At 40.6% G+C, this 27,123-nt stretch overlaps 2 protein-coding genes across 4 annotated transcripts in view; both read left to right on the top strand.

The window, feature by feature from the left end:
- Positions 1-604: 604 nt before the first annotated feature.
- On the top strand, positions 605-5,981 carry LOC133872058 (zinc finger CCCH domain-containing protein 22). The gene is made up of 4 exons (XM_062309565.1): positions 605-767; positions 3,505-3,816; positions 3,995-4,055; positions 4,618-5,981. Exons 1-4 carry the CDS (start codon positions 642-644, stop codon positions 5,628-5,630), a joined length of 1,512 nt encoding a protein of 503 aa, XP_062165549.1. The 5' UTR covers positions 605-641; the 3' UTR covers positions 5,631-5,981.
- Positions 5,982-6,218: 237 nt separating this feature from the next.
- Positions 6,219-27,123, top strand: part of LOC133870675 (dynamin-related protein 3A-like) — a 36,604-nt gene continuing 15,699 nt past the window's right edge. For 2 of the 3 annotated variants that reach the window (XM_062307847.1, XM_062307848.1), the window contains exons 1-12: positions 6,219-6,999; positions 7,358-7,640; positions 7,784-7,812; positions 7,919-8,020; positions 9,216-9,284; positions 9,386-9,445; positions 10,008-10,121; positions 10,696-10,744; positions 12,099-12,208; positions 12,705-12,797; positions 12,885-12,977; positions 13,080-13,217. In XM_062307847.1, coding sequence (XP_062163831.1) covers positions 6,613-6,999; positions 7,358-7,640; positions 7,784-7,812; positions 7,919-8,020; positions 9,216-9,284; positions 9,386-9,445; positions 10,008-10,121; positions 10,696-10,744; positions 12,099-12,208; positions 12,705-12,797; positions 12,885-12,977; positions 13,080-13,217 — 1,527 coding nt within the window. In that variant the 5' untranslated portion in view covers positions 6,219-6,612. The remainder of the gene's footprint in view (positions 7,000-7,357; positions 7,641-7,783; positions 7,813-7,918; positions 8,021-9,215; positions 9,285-9,385; positions 9,446-10,007; positions 10,122-10,695; positions 10,745-12,098; positions 12,209-12,704; positions 12,798-12,884; positions 12,978-13,079; positions 13,218-27,123) is intronic. The other variant, XM_062307849.1, reaches the window with a different exon arrangement.

Genomic DNA, 27,123 nt, shown 5'->3' on the forward strand with positions numbered 1-27,123 from the left:
TCTATCTCCCAAAATTTCGATCCAAACAACCATTTCAAAAAACACACGGTGACTTGCCCTCACCACTAAGCTTACCGGTTAGCCTTAGCACCTGAAAAAAATTTGCTTGCACAAAGAAACAATAGAAAAAAAAGGAAAAAAAAAAGACAACCTCTACCGATTCAAACACTGGGAAGAACAAAGCTCCAACAATCCCTAAAAGCTTAGAGAAACAGACCATCCATCCCTAGAAATAAGCCAAAGGGGAACAAAAGCCACCCTAGCCTTAAAGGCTAAGAGCAGACACCAGCACTCGGAGGGAAAGCCGTGAAGGGCGCCCGCGCCTGGCGAAACAAAACATCCAGTTTTTGCTCTCACTTCGTTTTTCTTCTTTGGTTTTTTCGCCCTTCTCAATTCTATCAATTTCAATTAAGGACGATCTTGGAAGTGATTGTATATTTTTTTTTTAAAATTAAAAGATCTACTTATCAAAAAAAAAATAAAATTAAAAGATCTATTATTATCTAATTCAAAAAACAAAGAGTGACATGTAATTTCCTCAAAGCTTTGAAGGCTTATATATATATATATATATATATATATGAGAAATGCTTGCCTTAATTGATCTTCTACCTATCTCGGAACCGAAACGTCGAGCGAAAATGGCGAGCGAGGAAGAGATACTTCTAGAGAACCAGCTGGAGCTTCAATTGGAAGAGCAAAGAGACTCACTTGCCATTCTGAGACAAGCCCTAGCCTCTGACCCCGCTAATCCCGAGCTTCTCACGGTACGTCCTCCCCTAATTCAGAAGAAAACGGTACCGTTTTGTTACGAATGGAAATTTGGATCTTAGGTTTTCCGTTCACTGGGTTTAAAGAAAATTATAGAATCGAATTAGCTGTGACAAACACGACTATATAGCTTCACGAACAAGGGGGTTCCGCTTAATATGTCTATAGAAATAGTGCATTATCTGAAAGTTCATGGCATAAAGTACTCGATAATCCGGCATATTCAGTGCTCTTAAGCTCTGTTATATTATTGCCAGTGCTTAAGAAATTATAATGAGATTTTGATGCATAGAAATTAGTGTACGATTTATCATTGGACATGCGTTCAAAGATAAGAATTTATTTTTATAACGAGAAGAAACTCTGTATGCACAGTTAACCACAAGATTATATTGTACTAACTAACACATGGGTAAACCTCTGAGTACTTGAGCTATCCCTCACCTAAGCACTAGATCGGTAAGAGGATTTGAATCTCAGCCAACAATTAAGGAGCATATCCACTTGCTAGTTGAAGTGACCTCAACTCAAGTGACAAAGATGGGAATTTTAAGTTAGGAAGAAGAGTTTTGCCAGTTGTCCAGTCCGAACAATCATCAATGTCGGCATTGTTTTTGCACTTCCGACTTGTTTTGCTCTAGTTTAAGGTTTCATTATAAATTAGATGTGCTAATTTATGTCCATCATGAAGCTTTGCTATTTCAAACTTTAAATACAATCTTGTTGAAATTAAACGTAGACCAAAAAAAAAAAAAAAAAAAAAGAGATGGGTTTCACTTGACCAATTTTATAGGATGGTTCTTATGCTATTGCCTAATTCTTCTCACTAACCGAGTAGTATCATTTTGTCAAAGATGTTATGTGTAATGGTGTGGGAAGCTGTAACATCTCAGTCTTACATTGAGGTGAGACTGAGCTTTATAAGTGATTTTAGGAAGTTATAAATTGAGTAGTCCTTTTGAAGTGATAGCGCAGATGTGTCTAGTGTTTTTATTGAGTTACAAATGGTATTAGAGCAAAGTTAGTACATCATGTGTTATTGGAGCATTGCATCACGTGGCTTCGACGATGACGCCAGGGATTTAAGAGGGAGAGATTGGAACACCGTAGTTTCACATTGGGAAGATGAGTAACTTACATATAGAGTGTATAGATTATAAAGCTACTCATGAGTTTTAAGTTCCATATTGGTTCATTACTAGTCAATTTGGAGCTCCCTATAATCAACTTATAATGGCTAGTAAGGAACCAATGTTGAATTTAGCATTCATGAGTTCCTTTATATTCTACCCACTCTTTGTGAGTTATTCATTTTCGCAATGTGGGACTGAGATATTACAATCTTCCTTCCTTAAATTTATGATGTCCTCGTTAGGGCCACATAATGCAGTGAATGTGCTAGTCAAATTTGCACTATCACTTCAAAAGAACTAGTCGCTTTAGAACTCCATTGAATCACTTATAAATCCCAGTCTCATTTAATAAGGAACCAATGTGGGAGTATGATTGCTTTTATAATCTACCAACTCTATATGGGTTATTCATCTTTCTCATGTGGGATTGGTGTCTTACAGAAATACACCCACTGTTAGTTTTGTTGTTGTGTGTGTGTGTGTGTGTTTTTTTTTTTTTTTTTTTAAATTTTTAAATTTTTTTTAATGCTTAAATGAATCCATGGTTTTCAGTTTGCTTTTTGGGTGCACTGTTAGTTGCGCGTATTAGAAGTCATTTCAAGATACGAGACCTATATTTCAGTTCATTTTATTTTGATGTCACTGTCAGGCATTTGTTGTTGTTGTTGTTGGTTTTTTTTTTTTTTTTTTTTTTTTTTTTTTTTTTTTTTCTTTTAAAAAGAAAAAAAAAAATTCTTAAATGAATCCATGGTTTTCAGATTTTTTTTTTTTTCTCCTTTTGTGTGCAAGTGGTTCCCTCATCCTGCTTTGCTTGAAAATTTCGGAGAAATATGTGTATGGTGAATGGCTCTTTAGTCATAGAACAGAAAATACTCAGGAAATATGCCTATGTGTGTGGGTGCGTGTGTTTCTTTCTTTTTTTAATGGAAGACTTATTAAGCATATGTAAATTGTAGCCCCCCATAAATGGTCTTTTGCCTCATTCTCATCATGGCAGAGCTTCTGTATGTTCCCTTAATGAGTACATACTGTTTCCCCTTGTTGATTTCTTTTATGATTATTGTTTCTGCATCTATTTCTCATATTATCTGATGACTATGGTTCCACGGATCCTATCTTGGAGAAGAGCATGAACTCCGAGCTTAGCGCATCATAAACAAACAAATCTTCTACAATTACATTACTTGCTAAAGCTTCTGTTCAATAATTGTAGTTAAGATAGCAAGGTGCAAGTGATCCTTATATCAGCTAATGCTAATCATTGAAGAAAGATCAAAGCTTCTTTCAGTTTCCACAACTTTTGACTTTATGGCTCCCTATTGTGTAACTTCTGTGGCATTCGTTATACATTCCTCTCATAAAATGAAAGGGAATGGCATAATAGTCTTAGATCAATTAACCAAGTCTTATTATAGGTAGTATAAAGATAAATTTGGTTGAGTCTGTCATTTATTGCCAGAACACACATACATAGAGACACTCGTAGGTGTATCTATGCATTTATGATTTTCAACTACTATAAGTCTCGGAAAATTAAGGTGAGATGTAATATCATTGTGGATCCTACAACTTGCTAGACTCTGCTGTTATATGGTCTCAGGTTCATGAGGAGCTTGTTCAGGCAATAAAAGAAGCAGAGGAAGGGCTGTTTCACCTGAAGCGTGCACGATTACTACAAGAAGCCGATTCAGTGCTATATGGTTCCAATCATACAGGCGAGGATGTTAAAGTAGAGTCTCTTGATCCAGCAGATGTTGAACCGGAACCACTGGAGGAGCAAAGTTACTCAGTTGGATCAAAATGTAGATTCCGTCACACTGATGGCCGTTGGTATACTGGTCGAATCATTGAGTTGGATGGTTCAGATTCTGCAAAGATTTCTTTCCTCACTCCGACGTCCGAAAATATGTTGGTATGTACAATTTTTTTTATCCTATGTACCATTCCTCTTTTAATTTTGAGAAAAAAAGGTATCCTCTGATTTTGTTTTTATCTATGTATTTTTCTCGATTGCATGCTTGAATTAGTGCTACGACTAATGAAATTCAATCCACATAGACTATTAATGAAACCCCATGGTATTTGTGCAGATGTGCAAGTTTTTCCTACATCAACGATGCCGATTTGGTTCTAACTGCCGCTCATCACATGGTATGTTACATTTGTTTCTATTATCTGGATCAGGAATCCTGCAATTCATTTTGAGAAGTCTCACTCTTCTCATGTGTACATTTTTTTACCATTCATGGCAAAAGCAATCGTATGAGATGAATGGGATGATATAGCCACTCTATAAATTAGAAATGCCGCTAGCAAAAAATGACGAAGGTCATTATTATTTAACCTAGAAAATCAAAAAAACATTCTTGGTCTTGATTTTGCTTCAATATAGGAGATTAAGAGATTTGTTTGACATGAGTCTGTTGCTGACAGAAGAGAAATGTGGTGATGTGATACAAGTGTTGGCAACTGCATATGGCATTGTTGGTTTTGATGTTTCTTAACGAGCCTTTATTAACATATTATGTAGGCTTTTCTTTTTCTTAATTAAAGATACATAGTCTGATTTTGCCGATTTACATCTGATACATAACTAAGAAAAGTGCTGCTTCTGTATGCGTCATACAATGACTACTGTGCTATTATTACCCTTAGTGTTGTTTATCATTTGTTCATACAGCAGCTTAGTGCTCATATCGGTTTGTATCTGCAGGCATTGATGTCCCATTGTCATCCTTGAAGAAGCACATCCCAACAATTTGGAAGCAATCACTAGTGGGTTCCAGTATTTGGGCAGTATCAGATAGTAACTTTGGCATTTGGAGGGAAGCTGAACTTGAATCATGGGATGACAAAATTGGAGTAGGGCAAGTTGTTTTTCGAGATGATGGAAGCTCTGCAAAGCTTGGAGCGGATGCAATCGCAATATCTGAATATGCTCAAGTGAGTCATGAAGAGGAGAATGATTCCAGCTCGGAACAATCTGGTTCTAGTGACGATGAAGAAGATGGTTCACAGGGTATAGGATTTCTCAAAAGCACCACCCAACAGAGAGGCATACAGACAGAAACTACCATATTTGCTAAGTGGGAAAATCACACCCGTGGCATAGCTTCCAAGATGATGGCCAATATGGGTTATCGTGAAGGGATGGGTTTAGGAGCATCTGGGCAGGGAATGTTGGATCCCATTCTTGTGAAGGCCCTGCCACCGAAGCAATCTCTTGATCACGCTCTCGAGTCTTGCGAAGGTGATCAAGAGACCAACAAGAACCGAGGGAAGAAGCGGAGCAGAGGTGGCAAGAGGAAACGGGATAAGAAATTTGCAGCATTGGCTCAGGCAGCGAAGGAGGAAGAGGAATTGAGGCCAGATGTTTTTAGTCTTATCAATAGCCAACTCGCAATGCATGGGGAAGCTCTAAATGGTGGGGGGTTGGGGTCGGGGTCGGGAAAGAAGCAGCAGCAAAATAAAGGTTCTGGGGAGGGGAAGAAAGTAGACAGGCGGGCTTTGATTGCTTATGATGATGAAGTGAAGGACCTGAGGATGCGAGTCGAGAAGCTAGAGGAAATGGTTAATAGAAACAGGAAGGAGAAGGTGGTTTACGAAGCTGCCACGAGAAAGTTAAACGAGACTCGCAAAGCTTTAGCGGAGGCTGAGGCAACTCATGCATCTGCATCAAATGCAGTTGCCAGCGGAGAAAAAGAGAAGAGATGGCTCAAGTTTTAATTTTTTAATTTTTTTTTGTATAGTTTATTTGCTATTATTTGTGTCTCATGAAGTAGATTTCAGAAACAAAAGGTGGTGGAAATTAAAATACAAAAACTACATCGAAGTAGGTCAGGTGAGGCCGCTATTTTTCCCGTCACAGTAGAGTTGTTATATTCCTACTTTCTGATCAAAAACAGTTACACGACTTGGATTAAGCACGGTATTTTTCTGGAGTAAGCAGTAATTGATCAATTGTAAATTGTTGTCAGTTCTTGAATTGAAGGATTGATTATAGCTGCTGGACTTGTAGGATGTACTATGTAGCCCCCTTTCTGATCAATAGTTTTTCTTTTCTTTTCTTTTGAGAAATTACATGTACACTTTCAATTTATCATCCAATTTGCAATATTTTTTTTTTTAAATTTTTAAATTTTGATTAATGTACTTTTATCATTTCATTATTGAGGTTGCAATGTATTTTACTGCTTTAAAATGATAAAAATACCGGGACAGGTACGGAGTTTATCTGTTCCGAATTTCGCACCTGTTCTCTTTTTAAAGTTATTCGAATTACGTGCATTATGAAAAGTTAATTGGGATTCCGATCCCACGTACATCGCGTTTGAAAGTTCAAACCATGTGGTGCGCAGTTCGGATGCCCATGGGTCCCAGCCAGCGGCACACCATGAGTTCACCAAATTGATTACCTCCGGCTTTAAGCAACGTCGCCGTTTGGAAAGCCCCTCAACTCTAAAACCTCACCTCCCCCCAAGCTCACTTTCTTCCCCTCCAAGAACCTTGGGTCCTTGACACAACGGTCGAAACCCCCCAAAAACCCCTTGGATTTTGTGATCTTTCTTTTGGCTTTAAGATCAGCCCTCAACTCTAAAACCTCACCCCTCCAAGCTCACTTTTTCCCCCCCCAAGAACTTTGCCACAACGGTCGAAACCCCCCCAAAACCCCTTGGATTTTGTGATCTTTCTTTTGGCTTTAAGATCAATGGGTGAAGAAGCGAGACCAGCGGATGACTTGCGTGGTGCCAATCCAAGAACTCCAGCGCCGATCGGCTCGTCGGTGATACCTATCGTCAACAAGCTCCAAGACATTCTGACGCCGGTGCGGGGCCAGCTGTCCCAGATTTCGCTGCCGCAGGTGGCAGTGGTGGGCAGCCAGAGCAGCGGCAAGTCCAGCGTGCTCGAGGCGCTGGTGGGCCGCGACTTCCTCCCCCGGGGCTGCGACATCTGCACCCGCCGACCGCTCGTCTTGATGCTCGAGAACAGCTCTCGCAGGCCCGACAACGAAGATAGAGTAGCGGAGTGGGGTGAGTTCCGCCACTTGCCCGGCAAGCGCTTCTACGATTTCTCCAAGATTCGCCAAGAAATCCAGGTCATTTTGAAAGTGGAGTCATGTAGTTTGTTATTAAATTCACTGATTCAGTGATTCTCATCAGCTTACATTTTTAGAGACAGACGATAATTTGTCTAAGTTTAAAATGGTTAAGTGATTAAATTCACCATTTTCTATGTTAGGCTTTCGGGAAATGCAATAGTATATACAGTTCATTGAAGCCTTGGTGCTATTGAGCCTGGGTTGCTTTTGCCGAAAGCCCTTATTCTAAGTATTGAGAAAAATATCTAACTTTGAAATGGGAATTAACATAATAATTACAAAGAGTATGCCTATATTAATTCCGTTTTGTAGTTTGAAAAAAATCTTTGCTGAGCTTTGTTTATGGTTAGTGCAGGCGGAGACCGTAAGGGAAGTTGGGTATAACAAAGGGGTTTCAGACAAAGAAATTCGCTTAAAGATTTCCTCTCCAAATGTCCTTGATATGTCCCTTGTTGATCTACCTGGTATTACCAAGGTTCCCGTGGGAGATCAACCCAGTGACATTGAAGCCAGGATTAGGAAAATGATAATGGCACATATCAGGCAAGAAAACTGTATTATTTTGGCAGTTAGTCCTGCAAATTCTGATTTGGCAACTTCTGATGCGCTTCAGATGGCTAGGGAAGCCGATCCGACTGGTACGGAAATGGCTTTTATCAATCTTTTTGAGTATTTGTTTTATTTGTTGAATAAAATGTACTAATCTACATATAAACATATGCATTTGATTCTACTCTTTGATTCCTGACTTGGTGAAATGCTGACATAAATGTATTAACAGGTTCTAGGACAATTGGTGTAATCACCAAGGTGTGTGTTTCTTGCCCTCAAGAGTAAGAAGGATTTTTTCATAGTTACCAGTATGTTTAATATGCTCAAGTAACAGTATAATACCGTAATTCTGTATCGTCTGTAGCTTGATATAATGGACAGGGGTACTGATGCCCGTAACTTTCTGCTTGGAAAAGTTATTCCACTTCGCCTTGGCTATGTTGGTGTTGTGAATCGAAGTCAGGAGGTATAAATTGTTATAAACTTGTTTTGCAACGTTTATATGATCTATTTGCACTGTAACTAACTGTCTGGCTGTTGTCATTCCTCATGAGAAAAGAAAGTGTCTTTGATTGTTTTGGGAAATGGGCAGCGGGTTCCAGAATTAAGAAATTACTTGAATGGTAGCATGATTTAAGCTGAATTTGATTATTTGGAGTTCAAATGATCATCGAAAAAAGGCCTTATTCTCTCAACTTGGCATTAAATGGCATGGTTTGATTATTTTGCCTCTACAGCTCTGTTCTTTGTCTTTGGTTCGTGTGCTTTAATAAGGTTTTGAAAAGAGGTTATGAAAACTAAATGCCTGAAACTTATAACTCCTTCCTTTATTTCAATTTTTTAGACGATCTTTTTATAGGGCCATCATGTTGCAGCTTTGATCATTCATGAAAGCAAATGGCGTGTTACTACATGTGGCTAATGTTTGGTACTGAATATTTTGTGGCAGCATGATATTTTTGGTCCCTTTGGAAAAATGAAGCTACTGAGTTATCATGACTAGGTGCAAATCTTATAGCAACTTTCAGTTGGAAGGTTTATGTGATTATATGGCTCTGTTTATAAATACTTCTTTCTAGTGGAGATTCTGTCCACTACAAACTAGCTGAGCAAAAACATTCAATCTAAGAGCCACCTTTGTTAATAGGGCCTCTGGTGAAGGTTTTTATTTTTCTTTCTTTGATCAACAATTGGACGGCTGAAGCCATTGATATCCTTAACCTTTTAAAGTGGGCCAATCAAATGCCAGGTCCTCAGCTAGTTATAATCATGATGTTGCAGCAATATCTGCCTGACTAACTTATCAAAAAAAAAAATATCTGCCTGACTACATTGCATTTAATCGAACCAAAACTGTAGAGAGCTGAACCCTGTTTTAGTCTCTTTTCTGAGGGTACTTTAAGATGGTCAGAGGTAATTTCTAGATCACCCTTCCCTTCTTCAAAAATCTTTCTTGTGTACTACACACATGAAGAGTCTAGAAGGTATCCCGTTTGCTTTGATGAAGCTGAAAGTTTTTGTTAGCGATGTGATGTGAATCTTAGTGCCCGTTCTGCTTACTATATTGAAAAGCCATTACTAATTAGCCTTTTTATCGTGACTGTTTTGTTTTGTTGTGGCTATTACTTGTGAGTTATATCAATTTTTGTTATGTGTCACAGGACATCAATAAAAACCGGAGCATTGCAGACGCTCTTGCGTACGAGGAGCGATTCTTTTGTGATCATCCTGTACCTTCACTTCTTCAAATGATAATTTTGACTTCACTGATGATTTACGTTTGAGGTGATTTTGAATATTTTGCATTTGTTAAATGCCATACATGTGAAAGGTCTATCGTGGTCTATTGGATCATTGCGGCATTCCCCAGTTAGCAAGGAAGCTGAATCAGGTTGGTTTGCACCCCTTTCTTTCATCTGGATATTACCATTTGTTGTTTACAAATGATTATACTGAGTTTCTGGGTTAAGCTTATGTTTTTCAAATTTTCTTGTAATTGTTGCATATTTTATTAAGTAGGGGTTAATAACAAGCTTAATTTCATTTGGCTTATGACAAGAGTAAAAGGTCCATGGATGACACAGACAAGAAAAAGCTGAGTGCCTTTCTTTGCGTATAAATCGCTTAATGCATATCATCATGATGCACGTGTGAGATGAATTATATTATGAAAATACTTTACTTTTTACTCATTCAACTTGTCGGATGTGGAAGTAAAGGAACTTATCAAAAAACAAAAGAAATATGTGGGAGTAAAGGAAACTCAAATGTTAGCGATTGTCCGTTTGTGATTTGGACAATTTCGTGCTCTTTATTATTTTTTGTATCTTTTGTTATTTTAATTGATTTTTGTTGATGTTTGTTTTCCATTCAAATTTCTGGCTCTTTATTATTTAACTTTTTCTTTTGTTCTTTTGATTGGTCATTGTTGATGTTGTTTGGTTCCTATTCAGATCCTGGAGCACCATATCAGAACGGTTCTCCCAGATTTGAAGGCTGAGCTAAATTCTTTTGCGGTTGGTGTCATCAAAGAGCTGAGAACATATGGAGAAGCTATGGAATCTAGAGTGAGTTAGCAACATAAAATCTACGAGTTAGAATATTTTTAGTGGTCTCTGGTGCTTACAATGTGATTTGGAAAGTTTGGGGGACTGGTGATAATATTTTTTCGTGTACTGCATGCTGTTATTCCTTTTGGGGCCTTGTAAATTATGCTACTTGCTTACATAAATTAAGTCATTTTGGACTTATTCACGGGATCAGAAAAAGAAATAGTGATAAAATTCCATATTTAGATTTATAGTCTGCTTGGCAACTGTTTATTTGTGCTCTTAGAAGGCACACCTTTAGAAGATCTGGGTAATAAGTAATAGTTGTTATTGTGTTGCTACTAATACTTTGTGCATCTCATTTGTCTGGTAATATCTCTTGGCTTTGCAGTTGTTGACTACATCTCTCAATCTGTTCGTGCTTGCCTCTTGTTTTGCATATGGAGATGTGCACTCACATTCACCTTTATTTATTATTATTTTTCATTCGGGTGGTGTGTGTATTGAAAAGGAAGATTGTGGTTTTGTAATTTTCTGTCTCTATTCCGTCTAAGTGTTTTTTTTTTCTTCTTATTCATATGCCATTAACTAGGGCGAACAAGGAGTGATTCTGTTGAACATTTTGACAAGATATTGTGAAGGTAAGAACTTTCTTGCCATGATAAATAGTAATTAAGGATTTTCACTAACTTATCTAAATTGTTTGATCATTTTTCTTTTTCTGTTTGACCCTTTTGTCTTCTTTTCTTCTTTCTTTTTCTGGTTAGGTGTTTTTTTAATGTATATTTCCTTTGTATTTGGGTGCATCCTTTGGTTTTTATTGAATTTCGATTACTTGTATAAAAACAAATAAACCAACTTATCCAAATTGTTAGTGCATGTCTTATCTGTAGAGTGCCTACATTGTGTATCATTTACTTGATTAGTGTTTCTTAACTCCAATGTTTTTTTTTTTTAATCGTTCGTATCAATGGGTTAGTTTGTGTATTTTTTTAGCCTAATACTATTGCTCTTTGCTGTTATAAGTTGGCAAAAATATTTGAACTTCATACTATTGTTATGGGCTGAGAATATTTGGACCATAGAATTCTCAAGGAATGTTACAGTATAAAGTAAGTTTTCCTGTCATGAGTATGATAATTTGTTTTTCCCCTTGTGATTCTAATAAAGTTTGCTTTACTCAATAAAAACAAAAAAGAATATGACAATTTGTTTGAGGTTCATGAGATGATTCATGGTCATTACATCATTATTTCTATAGCTATTTCTCTCTATTGTAAACTACCCATGTACACTGGGTGACACACCCTTCCTTTATGTTGTAGTTTGCATGAACGGTTTAGACAGAAACGGTGGAGGCACGTTACTGTGTTGTTCTTGTTATGTAGCCTACCACACACCTTATTATATAGGTTTAGATAAATATAACAATGACCAAAATACCCACAAACGTAATAACTCTTCTAACACTTTATAAACATTTACTAATCCCCCTCCAACCCCACCCCTCCCCCCCCCCCCCCCCCCCCCACAAAAAAAAAAAAAGAAAAAGAAAAGGAAAGAAAATCTCTAGAGACGCCATATACCTTTCTTTTGGATTTCGGGAATCTTGAAAGATGACCGAACCAAACCACCTGAGTTTTAGACCAAGTGAGTTCTTTTGCTTTGTTATGACAAAACACAAGATGTATGCTATTTCGAACATTAGTATTGTTGTAGATTTATCATCTAATTTCTCCTTGTTCTGTTCTATTTGTGATGAATAGACCAGTTAGTGTGTAAAGTGTTTTAAAATGAAAGGAAACCTCAGAAATCCTTGTATCTAAGCATTGATGCAATCGTTCACTTGTTTACTTGTGGTTTTCTGTCTTTGCTGGACTTATAATCTTCAAGTTCTTCATGCAAATCTGTAAAATTCAAGTAGTACTTATTTACTTTTCATGAGTTTGCTGCTATAGCTGATTTCCTTTTGGGTTTCTCTTTCATCACTAACAGCCTTTTATGCCATGGTGGATGGGAAAAGTCATGAGATGTCCACTAAAGAATTGTCAGGCGGAGCCAGGATTCAATATATTTTTCAGTCAATTTTTGTAAAGAGCTTGGAGGTGCATGATTAATTTAAGCACATCAATTTTTTTAGTGCTGGTTATTATACCTACAAAAGTTTTATTCTCTGACATGTGCCTACCCTGTAGCCATGTAAATTCACATCTCTATTGCTTCGCTCTGCTTAATCCTGTTCTTTGGTTGATATGGATGCTCTAAGATTACAATAAATCATTATATGATCTGTTTGGGAATTGAATTTTTTGAAATCTGAATTTAATTCTAATTTACTGCGCGAATTTCGAGGTTTGACTTTGTGAGATAAATTTAAAAAAATTTGAAAAAGTTGAATAAAATATGATTTGTTTTTGAAAAAAGTAGAGAAGAATAGAGAAGAATAAAATATCATGAGTGTCACTAGATTACTGTTAATGAATTGTATCTGTAGCTGATGTTAAACGTTATCTAGTTATTCATTTGTCTGCTGAAAGGTTATTATTTGTGACAACTGTTAACTATCACATTAGCTGCTAACTACCTCAAGAGTATTTGTAGGAAGTGGACCCTTGTGAAGATCTGAATGATGATGACATCCGAACAGCTATTCAAAATGCGACTGGTCTGAGAAATTCTTTGTTTGTGCCAGAAGTGAGAATCGTGATAATTAAATGTGGTGTATTTGTTTTGCATTTCCCCTTGGTGATTGGATGGTAGATTCTGGCATTGGTGTTTCAGGTTCCATTTGAAGTTTTGGTCAGAAGACAAATCGCTCGGCTGTTAGACCCTGGCCTTCAGTGTCTCCGATTTGTTTATGATGAACTGATGAAGGTGATTTTACACAACTTGTGTTTGCTATCCTCCTATGTTCCAGTTTTGTGTTAATTTCGTGATGAATTTCAAGATGCAGAATATTGTTTTTTTTCACTACAGATGAGCCGTGCTTGTGAGGTAATTGAATTGCAAAGGTTTCCATTCTTGAGAAAGCGTATGGATGAAGTCATGGGGAAGTTTTTGCGTGATGGCATAAAACCTGCTGAGAGAATGATAGCAAATCTTATTGAGATGGAGGTTATCTGACATCTCTGCTCAATTAGTTATTTCTAATGTTTAGTTATTGATTATAAGGCAAAGCAGGCACAAAATCATTTATAGATAGAACAGCTAACTTCATATTGCATCTGTCATAGTTGACATTAAAGTGGGTTCACAATATCTTGGAATTCAATTGAAATCTGGTATGATATATAGTATTATCTTTTAGAAAGTGGTCAGGAATTTCGACCACAAGAAGTACAAAACTTCTCAGAAAATGGATTACAGTAGTGAGGCTTCATCTATATGTTTGATTGCTTGCTACTAGTTGGGTATAAGAAATCAAGAACCAGAAAAGGGTTGGGAGGTTGATCTTTAGAGCTTTAAAGCTCTTGCTGATGAGAATACTGTTGCCATGGTCATCATAAGCCCTGGCAATCCTTGTGGGAAGTGTCTATACATACCAATTTTTGAAGAAGGCATACCTTCTTTTTCTTTTCTTTTCTTTTTTGTTTGGACAACTGTCTTGGGAAGGATTTTGACTGTGGATAATCTGATTGAAAGGATTATCATCTCAGTGCTCTCTCTCTCTCTCTCTCTCTGGCGCGTCCCGCCTTCCTTGAGCGGTTGCTGGCTTTTCCAGCAATGGTGGCGATGTTGCTTTTCTTTTGGGTGAGCTGCGATGGGTCTGTCTAGATGGTTCTTTGTAGAAACAGAATCTTTCGAGTTCACAATGGAAGAGGGTATCTATTTTTCGTGTTTTTGAAAGGAGCAGGGGCTTTATGCGTTCTATTTCCATGGGTCAAGTGACTGAAATGGTTGTTGGCGGTTAAGGAGGAGTTCCTCAGTGCGGATGCCATGAAAGAGTTCTTGAAGTCTTCCAGAGAGGGCTCCAAAGCATTTATCGTCCAGAGGTGTGCCGGGATAGGGTGTTGAAGGAAACTTTTCCTGTTCTGTTTGGTATTTCTCGGATGAAGGATGCTTCTGTTGCGGATAATATGGAGGTTTTGGGCGGATCTATCCAATGGAATGTGAGCTTTGTTAGAGAGACGCATGACTGGGAAGTGGGTGTATTTGCATCTTTCTATCATGTGTTGCATTTAGCTACGGTGAGTAGAGATCGTGCTGATAGGCTTAGGTGGGTCCCTTCTAAGAAAGGGGTGTTCAAGGTGAAGTCCTATTTCAGCCCCTTGGCTGGTTGTGAGGGTAGTCATTTCCCTTGGAAGAGTGTGTGGAGGACTCAGGCTTCTCCGAGGGCAGCTTTCTTCGCGTGTTCGGCAGCCCTTGGAAAGATTCTTACAGCGGATAATCTCAGGAAGCGAAAGATCATCATTGTGGATAGATGCTATTTGTGCAAAAGAGATGGGGAAACTGTAGACCACCTTCTTCTTCATTGTGATGTGGCTTCTACTTTGTGGAATCATGTCTTTTCTCGGTTTGGTCTGTCTTGGGTTATGCCTAGGAGAGTTGTAGATTTATTTGCTTGTTGGTGGAAGGCAGGTAGGTCAAGGAGTGCTGTAGTTTGGAAGATGGTGCCTATTTGCATTCTTTGGTGTGTTTGGAAGGAGAGAAATATTAGGTGTCTTGAAGACTTGGAGAATTCCATGGAAGATATTATTGCTTCGTTTTTTCTTATGTTGTATCTTTGGACGGAGGCTTTTTTGTCACCTGTGTCTATTAGTTTCTCTGATTTTCTTGTTCGTTTTTCTTTGCCTTCTTAGGTGTTTCTTTGTGTATACTTCCAGTGTACTTAGAGGGGCGCCTTACGCTTTTTATAAAATTTCATTTACTTATCAAAAAAAAAAAAGGTGTGCAAACATATTCGGGTGCTTTTTGGTTATTGGAGAATATGGCAGAGGTGGGTGATACAAGAGGGCCAAGAAGGTAAAGGCTGGTACAGTTTGGCAAGTGAGTTGCGAAAGGCTGCAGTTTCCTTTGGGGTGGAATGGACATTTCTTTTCAGCCATCTTTCAGCAGTGGTAATGGAGCAAGACATTCGGGGAAAGTTTCTCTTGGGAAAATATCGAAAAATATGGAGTGTCTTTCAGCATCCATGAAGCTAGAAACAGGGAAAGAGGCGGCGCTACGGTCGTACAAGGAGGCTCTGGCTGGTTGTGCAAGGCTCCCTGTGTCCAACACTAATGACGCAGGATGTTGGTACGAACCACCAGCTGTCAGGGTGGTACGGGGGTGAATAGCTCCAAGAATTCTCTTGATGACAACTGTAATATTGTACACATGGTAGAAGGGGAGAATGTTCCCCGCTGCTGTTGTCATGACACGTGTTCCTAGCTGGCGCGTATGAGGGAGGAACTAGACCGGATGATGGAAACTGGGAAGGCTGGACGTAGGCCTGTGTCAATATAGGTCGGGTTTAATTGCTAGCTCATATGTGGGCTTGGGTCATACTGGGTTAGGATTTAATGCTAGCCTAGTGGAGAGAGGAGAGTTGGGGCCAAAACATGGCCCATGGCCCAAATCCGAGAGACTTTTCTAATGATTTAAGATCTGCGGCATCTTTGGTTAGCCAAACAAAATGGACGACTATTAAGTAGTTGACCCAGCCCCGTATTTAAACCCATCTCGTGGAAGGTGAAAATGTGGGTCAGGACATACTATTTCAGGATCGGACTCAAGTCCTAACGTGGATTGTGCAGGTGTAGGACTGAGCTTCGGCAGGGCTGAGGGCACTCCAAATACTTTGCTGGTGGGTTCTGTAGCAGATGCCGTGTAGCCATGCGAGAAGGGGAAAGGGATTTCGGAGGGTGCTGGTGTTAATGCTGCCACTGGTGGAGCTCCACCTAAGGTCTTGCTGGAGGACACCCAGTCACAGCAACTTGTGCAATATTCTTGTTCAGATTTTGCTGGTGATCATGTATAGACGATTCTCAAGCCTGGGCCACATGTTGTGAACTCTGTCGATAGGTCTACGTCATCAAGTTTTGCGAGGACGTCAATGCAAGAAGCTGATCAAATCGATGATGGCAATCTTTTGGGTTTGGGTGGTTTTGAGATAGAAAAGGAGTCTGGGCTGATGGATAGCTCCATTTATCTCTTCCGGTTATGGCGGAGAGTGGGGCTCCCATCTACCCGTCCGAGTCCAAATCGGTTATGAGATATCACCGGAAATTGAAGGTAGGCAGAAATGCTCAGATGGATGCTTCTCTGTTTGACGAGGCTGAGACAGCTCTCAGTGCTCCGACGACGCCGCTTTCGAGTGCTTCTTCTCAGGTCTTGGGCGGAACCGTGGGCCAATCCTCACCAAAGCCAGGTGGGGGAGTGGTTGGTAAGTCTCCTCTGTCTAGCTTTCTTCGGCGAGGTTTCCTTATCCCGAGTGCTCCCTCCCCTTTGAGTGGTTGCGCTTCTCCAATCGCTGAAAAGGGTGCGAATTTCAGATTGGATAGCTTGTCTCAATTTCAGAAGTGGTTGGTAGGTTTTGGCCCGTATTGAGAGATTGTTGTGTGGGATCAGGGGGATGAGGTTTGGGTTGGGGAGGGAGGAGACTCCCCTTACCCCTTATGTAACACCTAAGAAATTCATTAGGATGACTAAGAATACTTTAGCATAAATAATAGTTTTAAGTTGGATTAAATATATTTGATGTCTAATTTTATAATCTCAGTTTGAACTGAGAAGTAGACAGTTCGAATTAGGCTCTGATACGTATTATGGATAGTTTAACATTTAAGATTTAAATGCTTTGATTTTAAATAGATTAAATTGTGGGAAATTTGTATGTAAATTATACAAAGATTAATTAATGGGTCATTAAATTAAAATTTTATTTTGTAGTTTTAAGATGGGTTTGAAGTCTGTAGCTTTAAAAGAAATAGGGAAAAGAAATAAAAGAATAAAGAATTAAAAAAAAAATAGAAGAGAAAATTTAAGATGGGACAACGTTAGCTTTAAAGAAATAAAAAAGAAAAGAAAGAATAAAAGAATGAGAAGAGAAGTTGACGGAATGGAGGATTCCGTTTCAAAAGAAAAAGAGAAGAAAAGAGTTCCATGTTGTTAAGAGTATAAGACTAGTTAAAACTTGGTGAAGACTTTTCAAACTAAGAAGGTGACTTCGTCAACAAAACCTACGAGAAAACGCTAGGATCCTTATGTTACATGTAAAAAGAGCTCCAGCGCATTGTAGATTCTGGTAGAATACGGTCTGAACTCTGAAGAAGCAAATGGATAAAAGTTGGAAAATTCGGCGCCTACTACACTGTAACAGCATTGTTTAAGCTTTTTCAAAAATTCCAGCCTTGTCCCTTAAAATCTGCTTATAAATACTGTTAGTGCAATGTGAAAAAATATTCACTCATTTACCTTCTCTCACTCTATCTCCCTCGCACGATCAATGTTAAAAGAAGAAAATATATATATATATATATATATATATATATATATATATATATATATATATAGTAAAAAAAGGACATTTTACTCTGCCTCCTGTCCTAGTGACGGCGCGTGAGAGCGCGTCCAGCTAGGGTTTCGACTTCTCATCCGTCCTCTCACATTCTCTATCTCTTTCAGCCTCCTGTCTGGTCCTTTAGCTTTGATTTTCGGTCTTCTGTTTCGTCTGGGTGGTTCTTTGTTCGGCGATGTAGTTCTTTTGGGTTTGGTCGTCATAGTCCCGGGGGTGACGTTGATGGATAAGGTTTTCTTAGTGGAGTCGAAGGCTTTCACCTTCTCGGTTCTGGGTGGGGCGTTGACGTTGAGGGTGGAGGAGAAGAGGAAAAATTTTCTGGGTGTGGTCTTGTTGAATGTTCAGAGCGCCGAATGGCTTGCGTCGACGTTGGAAGTGTTGATGGGTCTCCCGACAGAGGAAGTCTTTGTGAAGTCATTTAGAGAAGGTTCGAAGGTTCTAATTGCTCGGAGAGGTGGGAATGAAGCTGGGCGCTATTTAGAGGCGACTATGTTCGGATTGGGCGGTCGAAAAGGATCCATTGTTATCCCCGAGGGCCGTGGAGGGTGGGGATGGCTTAAATTCTCAGACGAGCTGAGAAAGGTTGTCGATTTTGTCTCAGGTTCGGTGAGTGGCAGGCTCGGCTCCTCATCTACACCGGAGAAGAAGGTTGTGGAGGAAGTTCGGATGACTCTGGGCCTGACTCCAAAGTGGACGGGGCCTTCTTTTGCAGAGGTTGTGAGGGCGGATTCGACCGATGTTGCGAAGAAGATGCCCATAGTGGGTGATGGTCGGACCGGGCTAAGGGCTTCGCGGGCGACACCTTGCGAGTTCGATCTTCTTCCGGCGGTGCGGCATGCAGAGGATATTCCGAGATCGGCGGTGGATTGCTTTTCCTTGGAGGCTCACCGGTTTGATATGTTGGGCAAAGACCAGATTGTATGTCCGAAGGGTAAGGACTCTCATTTGAAATTTGAAATTTCGAGATTGCGGACGTGGCGTAAGTCGGGTTCTGGTTTTTATTTGGCTTTGGGCCGGGCCGTGGGGAGAGTTCTGAGCCGATTTACCGGGTCGGGGCTGTTTCGAAAACCTTTTGGTTTTCGCGTGACCCGAATCAAGCGGAAACCTAAAGTTTCCTGTCCGCCGCCAACCTCGCCGGAGACGACAACGGAGATGTCCTCTGGGTTGGTTCTGAATCGGATTCTTCCTGGGGGTTTGGAGGTGTCAGCGTTGGGAGATAATGTGGGCGTGAGTCCAGCTTCTTCGGCTGATGTCGGGATCTATCCTAGGCCGGAGTCCTCGTCGGCGACAGTTACAGGGACAGATACAGGAACGGAGTCTTTTTCCGGGGGTGAGTCGAGCAGGTCCCAGGTGCTTTCGGCGGTTTCTTGCTCGAGTGTGAATCCAGCCTTTAATAGGTTCGGTTTCCCCCCTTTTCCGGCACCGGATCTGGGTTTTCCGGGGGGTTCAGCTTCTACTTCTTTTAAGTTTACTCCTTTGGGGAAGCTTCAGTTTCCTAATCCCCTCTCTACCGCTCCGTCGCTCGCTGGTGCAGCTCTCTTAGGAGAGAAGCTGCGCTCTCCCCTCCCTGTGGTGGCTTCTAAGCCCTTCCAGTGTTACTACAGAAGGGCAAAAAAATTGAGGGAAAGGCATTCTGTGAAGTGGAATGATGGGCTACTTTCTGACTCTTTGCAAGCTGTGAAGATGTCAGTTGGCTTCGTTGTTAAGAGGGTTTCAGGTGGAGTGCCGCCAGCTGAGAAGGCGGCAAAACCTCCTGCAATAAAGAAGGCAATGACGCCAGTGAATCAGGGCCTTTTTAGGAAGGGGTTTCTCAATATTCCCCCGATTTCAGTCTCTACCGTGGCGCTTCAGGAGGTCAACAATGACGGGGTTGTAGGTCCTTCTTCCCCTGCGAGTGGTTGCTTGAATGGTTTCTCCCAAACTCGGAATTGGCCAGTTGGCTTTGATCATAACGGGGAGATTGTGGTGTGGGAAGAGGATGAAGATGATTATTGGGATGGTTTGCCATTAGATTGGGCGATGGATGGGGATTTTGGGGAGGAGGCTTTGGCTATTCGGGATGCCATGGAGGAGGAGTTCCAGTTTTTTGCGCGTCAAAACTCTAAAGGGAAAAGGGAGCTTCTAAATTTGCATAGTTCCATTAACTATGGTGACGCGAATTACCCCTCTAGGCGTAGGAAAGGCAAGGCACATATGTTGTAGGTCTGTTTTTTTTTTTTGATAAGTAATTGTAATTTTATTAAAAACAGCGTAAGGCGCCCCTAGTACACACGGAGTATACAAGAAGCAACAGCCTCACAACCGACCCGACAAGGAACAAACCACAAAAACCACCCAACCCTAAGCCCCTAATCCCCTAAGCCCCTAAATCTCACAATCTTCAATCATATCCCATTGCCTATGTTCCTCATCAAGGGCAGAGAGGAAAGCCAAAGATCTATCCCCCTTATCCCCGAAATACATAGAGCATGCCATAGACAACTCCATAGGAGTTAAAGGCTGGAGTTGTTTTCCTTGACCCATCACCGGCTTTGTCTTCCTTCCTTGACACTTGTCCTGAAATAACGGCTTGGAGGTGGGATCATCCAGGGAGAAGGGAGGAAGAATCCTCCCTACCGGCGAGCCCATCTCAATGGAAACTTGTGGACCCACAGCAGAATTCTCTGACCCACTCCCTAAGTCCTCAAGAACAGAATGTTTCCGACCAGCCTCTGAGGAAGCCAAAGAAGAACCCGGGAGAGGGAAATGAGAAGAATCGGTGACAAGAACGGGATCCGGCACCGAAACCAAGTCCGACCCCATGTTCGAACCTTGACAAATCCTCCGACCGGCATTCCTACGCCTAGAGGGATATTTCGCGTCACCGTAGTTGATGGAACTCTGCAAATTAAGAAGTTCCCTTTTTCCTTTAGACTTCTGGCGCGCAAAAACCTGGAACTCCTCTTCCAAGGCGTCCCGAACAGCCAAAGCCCCCTCCCCAAAATCCCCATCCAACGCCCAATCTAAAGGCAAAACTTCCGAATAATCATCTTCATCTCCCTCCCATACTACAATCTCCCCATTATGATCCACGCCAACTGGCCAATTCCGAGTTTGGGAGCAACCACTCGCAAGAGAATAAGGAACTACCACCCCGTCATAGTTAACCTCCTGAGGCACCACCGTTGAGACTGAAATCGGGGGCATTGGTGTTGTGGGTTTTTTTGGGTTAGTTTTGGTTGTTCCTGTGTATACTTCCTGTGTACCTAGGGGCGCCTTACGCTTTTTTTATAAAAGTTCTTCTTACTTATCAAAAAAAAAATATATATATAGTAAGAAAAACATTGGAGCATCATCAAGTGGATTGTTAGGTATACTTTTTTTTATCCTTAGTTTATGTCCATTCTAATTATTAGGATTTAAATTATGTCGATATAATGTCTAAATTGCTGAGAAAAGTGTGATTGAATATCTCAGAGAAGGATATTATATTCAATCATTCTTTTAAAATTACAAATGTGTCGTTGTGCTGCACAAATATTTTTTGGTGTTTTACAATAGCGCCGTTGTAATGCCCAAGTAATGTTAGAAGTTTAAATAAATGTTACATTAGTGTCATAGTAATGTCCGTATGAAAAATACGTGGAAAATGCTACATAGTCGTTATGATACTCAAATAATATTAAGATATTTTACATATGTCGTTATGATGCCTAAATAATATTTAGATGTGTCGTTATGATGCCCAAGTTGCAGTATGACATTGTAAACATGTCGTTATGCTGCTCGAATTTTTAGGATTTAAATTAAGGCTTAGGAATGAAAAATAAAGAATATAGGCTAATATAAAGATACAATATTAATGCAGAAAGTGTATGAAGCCGCAGAAAATCGTCTAAGGAATATAAGCCTAAACGGTAAGTTCAAACTTACTGACCCTACATTATATTAGAACACCTCTCGCACAAGACTCAAAGTCTCAGCAGGAGTCTTGTACAGCTCACTCTGTGGAGGTGTCCAACCGGGACTCTACTAAGAAGTTCTCTAATTCTATCCAAAAGCCGAGACATGTTATAGAGTCCTAATGCAATAGTCTCATAACTAGATAAAGATGCCAAGTGTTATAGTTTGAATGTATTTAGAGGTAGAAACCGGTTGCTAGACTAGAGTTAGTGTTTAGCTTAAACTCTGTAATCAAACTCTATATATGATCAATGAATGCTCGGTAAAGAGCACAGTTTCAACTTCCATAATTCCTATGTTCTATCATGGTATCAGAGCCATCTCAAAGACACACGTCTTGAGCTATGGCTCATTCCGATTCTGAATCCAGTGCTTCTGCCAGTTCAGTGGCTTCCATAGCCACTCAACCTCATCTACCACCTCCCCAACCGCAACCGGTTGTCTTTACTGTACCTAACATGAATCCGAATCTTCATATCAAACTCTCCAAAGGAAACTTTATGGCATGGAAAACTCAGACTCTCGCCTACATCAAAGGACAAGACGCCTATGGCTTTCTTGATGGGTCCTCTCAGCCTCCGCCTCAAACGATTCCGAATCCTTCAACTGATGATGGAGCGCCTGCCACAATTGTCAACCCAGAATTTCTTGCGTGGAACCAGCGTGATCAGATGATACTCAGCATCCTTATATCCACATTAACCGAACCCTACGTGGTTCATGCAGTTGGGAGCGCCACCTCGGCTGCTCTCTGGTCCACTCTGCTTTCCATGTTTGCATCTCAAGCCCGTGCTAGAGTCATGCAAATATATTTTCAGCTTGCCACAGTAAAGAAAGGTAGCAGCTCTATTACAGAATACTTCCAAACCATCAAGACTCTTAGTGACACTCTCGCTGCCGCCGGACAACCTCTCAATGACTTTGAGAGTGTTTCTTTTCTCCTCAAGGGTCTTGGCTCTGAATATGACCCATTTGTGACCTCTATCACCACCAGGGTTGATCCCTTATCCATTGATGAACTTTATGGTCATCTACTGGCCCACGAGATGCGTTTGGACCAGCAGACCTCTGCCCTTGATCTTTCTCCAGCTGCTGCAAATTTTACAAATCGCTCCTTCCCCTCTCGAGGTAGGGGCTATCGTGGCCGTGGAGGACGACCCTTCAACCGTGGTCGTGGCTATTCTCCCAACAATCGTGGACGTGGCTCCTACTTTTCTCCTGATGCTGCTACCGGTTCCCGTCCTACCTGCCAAATTTGCGGGAAAATTGGCCACACTGCTTTTCGTTGCTACCATTGCCAGGAGTCTATTCCAGATCAGCAACCTCTACCTTCTCCACAGGCCTACTACTCAACACCAGCACTGCCAGCAGAGGATGTTTGGTATCTGGACACCGGTGCTACACATCATGTCACTAACGAGCTACAGCACCTCAACTTGTCTCGTGAGGAATATCACGGCCAGGATCAGATCCGAGTAGGGGATGGAACAGGTTTGCCTATTTCTCATGTTGGTTCTGCATCATTCATCTTTTCTCGGCGTAAATTTATTCTTAACCAACTCCTTCGTGTTCCATCCATCTCTAAAAATCTTCTTTCAGTTCAAAAATTTGCCTTTGACAATTCTGTCTTTTTTGGATTTCACTCATCTTATTTCTTGATTAAGGACATTCAAACCAGGGCCATCCTCCACCAAGGGCCAACTAAAGATGGCCTCTATCCCCTTCTTCCGTCAGCCAGTTCCTCGTCAATAAAACAAGCCTTTGTCGGTGAACGCACGTCTACAGCTTCATGGCACAAGCGCTTGGGTCATCCTGCTTTTCGCACAGTTCAGCATGTTCTTTCTAAGTTCCATCTTCCAGTTTCCTCAAATAAGGCTTCCTCCCTCTGCTCTGCATGTGCACAAGCCAAGGGTCATCAGCAGCCATTTAGTTCTTCTAGTATTTCAATTTGTAGTCCTTTACAATTAATTTACTCCGATGTATGGGGACCTTCTCCAACATTATCAATAAACGGAAGTCGGTTTTATGTTTCTTTCATTGATGCCTTTAGTCGTTTTACTTGGGTTTTTCCTCTACAAGCCAAATCAGATGTCATGTCTGTCTTCCTTAAATTTCAAGTTATGGTTGAACGACTCTTAAACACAAAAATAATCAGTGTCCAATCGGACTGGGGGGGTGAATATCGTAATCTTCACTCTTATTTTCAATCTCAAGGCATCACACATCGTATCTCTTGCCCTCATACACACCAACAACAAGGGTGTGCCGAACGCAAGCATCGCCACTTAATTGACACCACTCTAGCCCTACTGGCCGAGAGTTCGCTCCCTCAAAAATTTTGGGAGGATGCTTGCCTTACCTCCTGTTATCTCATCAACCGAATGCCAACTCCATTGCTCAATAATCAGTCCCCCTTTGAAAAACTATTTCATCAAGTCCCTGATTACAAGTTTCTTAAAGTTTTTGGGTGCGCGTGTTTTCCAAATCTCAGACCCTACAACACTCATAAATTCTCTCAACGCTCCACAGAATGCGTTTTTCTTGGATACAGTCAACATCACAAAGGCTATAAATGCCTTCACATAGAATCTGGCCGTGTTTACATCTCTCGGGATGTCATCTTCCATGAATCCCGATTTCCTTATGCTTCTCAAGATTCTACAACTCCTCCTAATTCCACTTCTGATCAAGCTCCTAATTTCCTCCTATTCTTGTCCCTCCACCCGCTCCATCTTCACCACAACCTCCTGCACCACCACCTTCTTCTTCCAATTCCTCTTCTTCCAATTTTGCAGAACCACACGGCTCTTGTTCCAGTTCCTATGAGGAAACACCTCCTGCCCGAGTACATCCCATGCATACCAGATCTATGAACAATATAGTTCAGCCACGACAGCTCACAGATGGCACTGTCCGATACCCTGCTCCTCGGGGTTTATTAACACAACATGCCTCAGCCACTCAGGAACCGACCTGTTTCTCAAATGCTGTAAATATTCCAGAATGGAGAAATGCAATGCAACTTGAGTTTAATGCTCTTCTACATAACCAGACATGGTCTCTTGTACCTCCACATGGCTCCCAAAATCCAGTAGGTTGCAAATGGGTGTTCAAACTGAAACGGAAGGCTGATGGTTCTATTGAGAGACACAAAGCTCGGTTGGTAGCCAAAGGATTCCATCAACAAGCAGGTGTGGACTATGGAGAAACTTATAGTCCAGTTGTTAAGCCCACTACGATCCGAACAGTGCTGTCCCTTGCATATTCTGTTGGTTGGTCAATGAAACAGATCGATATACAAAATGCGTTTCTTCATGGTCTTTTGTCCGAGGAGGTTCATATGGTTCAGCCACCGGGATTTACCAATCCTAACTTTCCTCATCATGTGTGCAGGCTCCACAAGGCTATATATGGCCTCAAACAGGCGTCTAGAGCCTGGTTTTCCAGGTTAAGTACAAAGCTCATCCAACTTGGCTTTGTCGGGTCCAAGGCCGACTCGTCTCTTTTTCTCTACAAAACACAGTCAGTCATCGTATTCCTGCTTATTTACGTTGATGACATCATCATCACAGCTTCAGATCCAGCTGCCATCCCGGACTTACTTCGCCTCCTTAATGCTGAATTTGCAGTTAAGGATTTGGGTGATTTACACTATTTTCTTGGTGTTGAAGTTCACAAACTGAACTCAGGTCTTCTTCTCTCTCAACGGCGCTATATTATGGATCTTTTAAAGAAGACAAACATGCATGAAGCAAAGCCTATTACTTCTCCAATGGCTTCCTCATCCGTCCTCTCTGCCATTTCAGGGGACCCAATGGAAGATCCGTCTCTCTATCGCAGTACAGTCGGCTCCCTACAATATCTATCTCTCATAAGACCAGACTTAAGCTTTGCTGTAAACCGCGTGTGCCAATTCATGCATCGACCACTTAAACCACATTGGCAGGCCGTTAAAAGAATTCTCAGATACTTGCAGTATACACTGTCTCATGGACTTCTTCTTCATCGCTCATCTTCCAATGTTCTTCAAGCTTACTCGGATGCTGATTGGGCTGGATGTCCAGACGATCGTCATTCCACCGGTGCATATTGTGTTTTTCTTGGTTCAAATTTGGTATCTTGGAGCTCCCGCAAACAACCCACTGTCTCTCGGTCCTCTACAGAAGCCGAGTATAAGGCTGTTGCAAACACCACAGCTGAACTCTTATGGATCCAGGCCCTCCTTCAAGAACTTGGTGTTCGGACCTCCTCACCCCCAACTCTTTGGTGTGATAATATTGGTGCCACCTACATGTCCGTTAATCCGGTATTCCATGCGTGTACCAAGCATGTGGAAATTGATTTCCACTTTGTTCGAGATCGCGTTGCTGATAAGTCATTGGTGGTTCGGTTTGTTCCTAGCTCCGATCAGCTTGCCGATGTTCTTACAAAACCACTTGTTTCGGCCAAGTTTCAACAACTCTATTTCAAGCTCAACGTGCGATCTCCCCCGTTGAGCTTGCGGGAGGGTATTAGAACACCTCTCGCACAAGACTCAAAGTCTCAGCAGGAGTCTTGTACAGCTCACTCTGTGGAGGTGTCCAACCGGGACTCTACTAAGAAGTTCTCTAATTCTATCCAAAAGCCGAGACATGTTATAGAGTCCTAATGCAATAGTCTCATAACTAGATAAAGATGCCAAGTGTTATAGTTTGAATGTATTTAGAGGTAGAAACCGGTTGCTAGACTAGAGTTAGTGTTTAGCTTAAACTCTGTAATCAAACTCTATATATGATCAATGAATGCTCGGTAAAGAGCACGGTTTCAACTTCCATAATTCCTATGTTCTATCACATTATTTTACAAAAGCATGTCATATATGTTTTCTTGAGCCCTGTTATTTTGATTACACTTATGAATATATTTTGTGATGTTTTACATATGTGTTAAATGAAAATGTGTTTTCAAAGGATATGATTTATGAAAAGTGATTGAGTTTTGAAAGGAAAAATGTGATTTGCAAAAATGATAATATTATATGGAAATTATGTATGAATACATGCAAAGGCCCAGCGGTTAGGTGAGGATTATGCGCCTAACACCTCAAAGTTATAAGAGGGATAAATTATTAGCAACCTTGCGGTTAAATGAGGTAACACTTAACACCTCGAAGCTATAAGATGGATATATTATTAGCAACCTTGCGGTTAAGTGGGGTAGCACTTAGCAAACTCCTAAGGATAAGTTGGAATATAAATTTACTTATTGATATGATGAGATGATATGTGATGTTTTGCAATGTTGTGTGCTTAAAATATGATGATTTTAACTGATGTTTTACTTATCATGCTATGAACTGTTTTACTACTTCATATTATAACATGTGGAGTTAATTATGTAGTAAGAAAATGCAAAGGAAGATATTTATGTTTTATTATTATGTATCAAACTGTCTATCACATGGTTTACTATTAAGCCATACTTTTATTGAAAATAACTTTGTGAAAACCCTGCATACGTGGCTGTTTAGTAAACACTAGTGATGAGATATTTTATAAACAACTGAGGGCTCAGATTATAAATGGTCAGTTTGCTTGAACT

Source organism: Alnus glutinosa, chromosome 6 (assembly GCF_958979055.1).
Source record: "Alnus glutinosa chromosome 6, dhAlnGlut1.1, whole genome shotgun sequence".
In the NCBI taxonomy this organism is placed as follows: Eukaryota; Viridiplantae; Streptophyta; class Magnoliopsida; order Fagales; family Betulaceae; genus Alnus; species Alnus glutinosa.

Bases quoted from the DNA above. Each gene is read 5' to 3' on its own strand.
- LOC133872058 (XM_062309565.1), top strand. From the start codon at position 642: ATGGCGAGCGAGGAAGAGATACTTCTAGAGAACCAGCTGGAGCTTCAA. The intron at 3,817-3,994 runs GTATGTACAATT...GTATTTGTGCAG, and splicing joins CGACGTCCGAAAATATGTTG to ATGTGCAAGTTTTTCCTACA. The intron at 4,056-4,617 runs GTATGTTACATT...TTGTATCTGCAG, and splicing joins TAACTGCCGCTCATCACATG to GCATTGATGTCCCATTGTCA.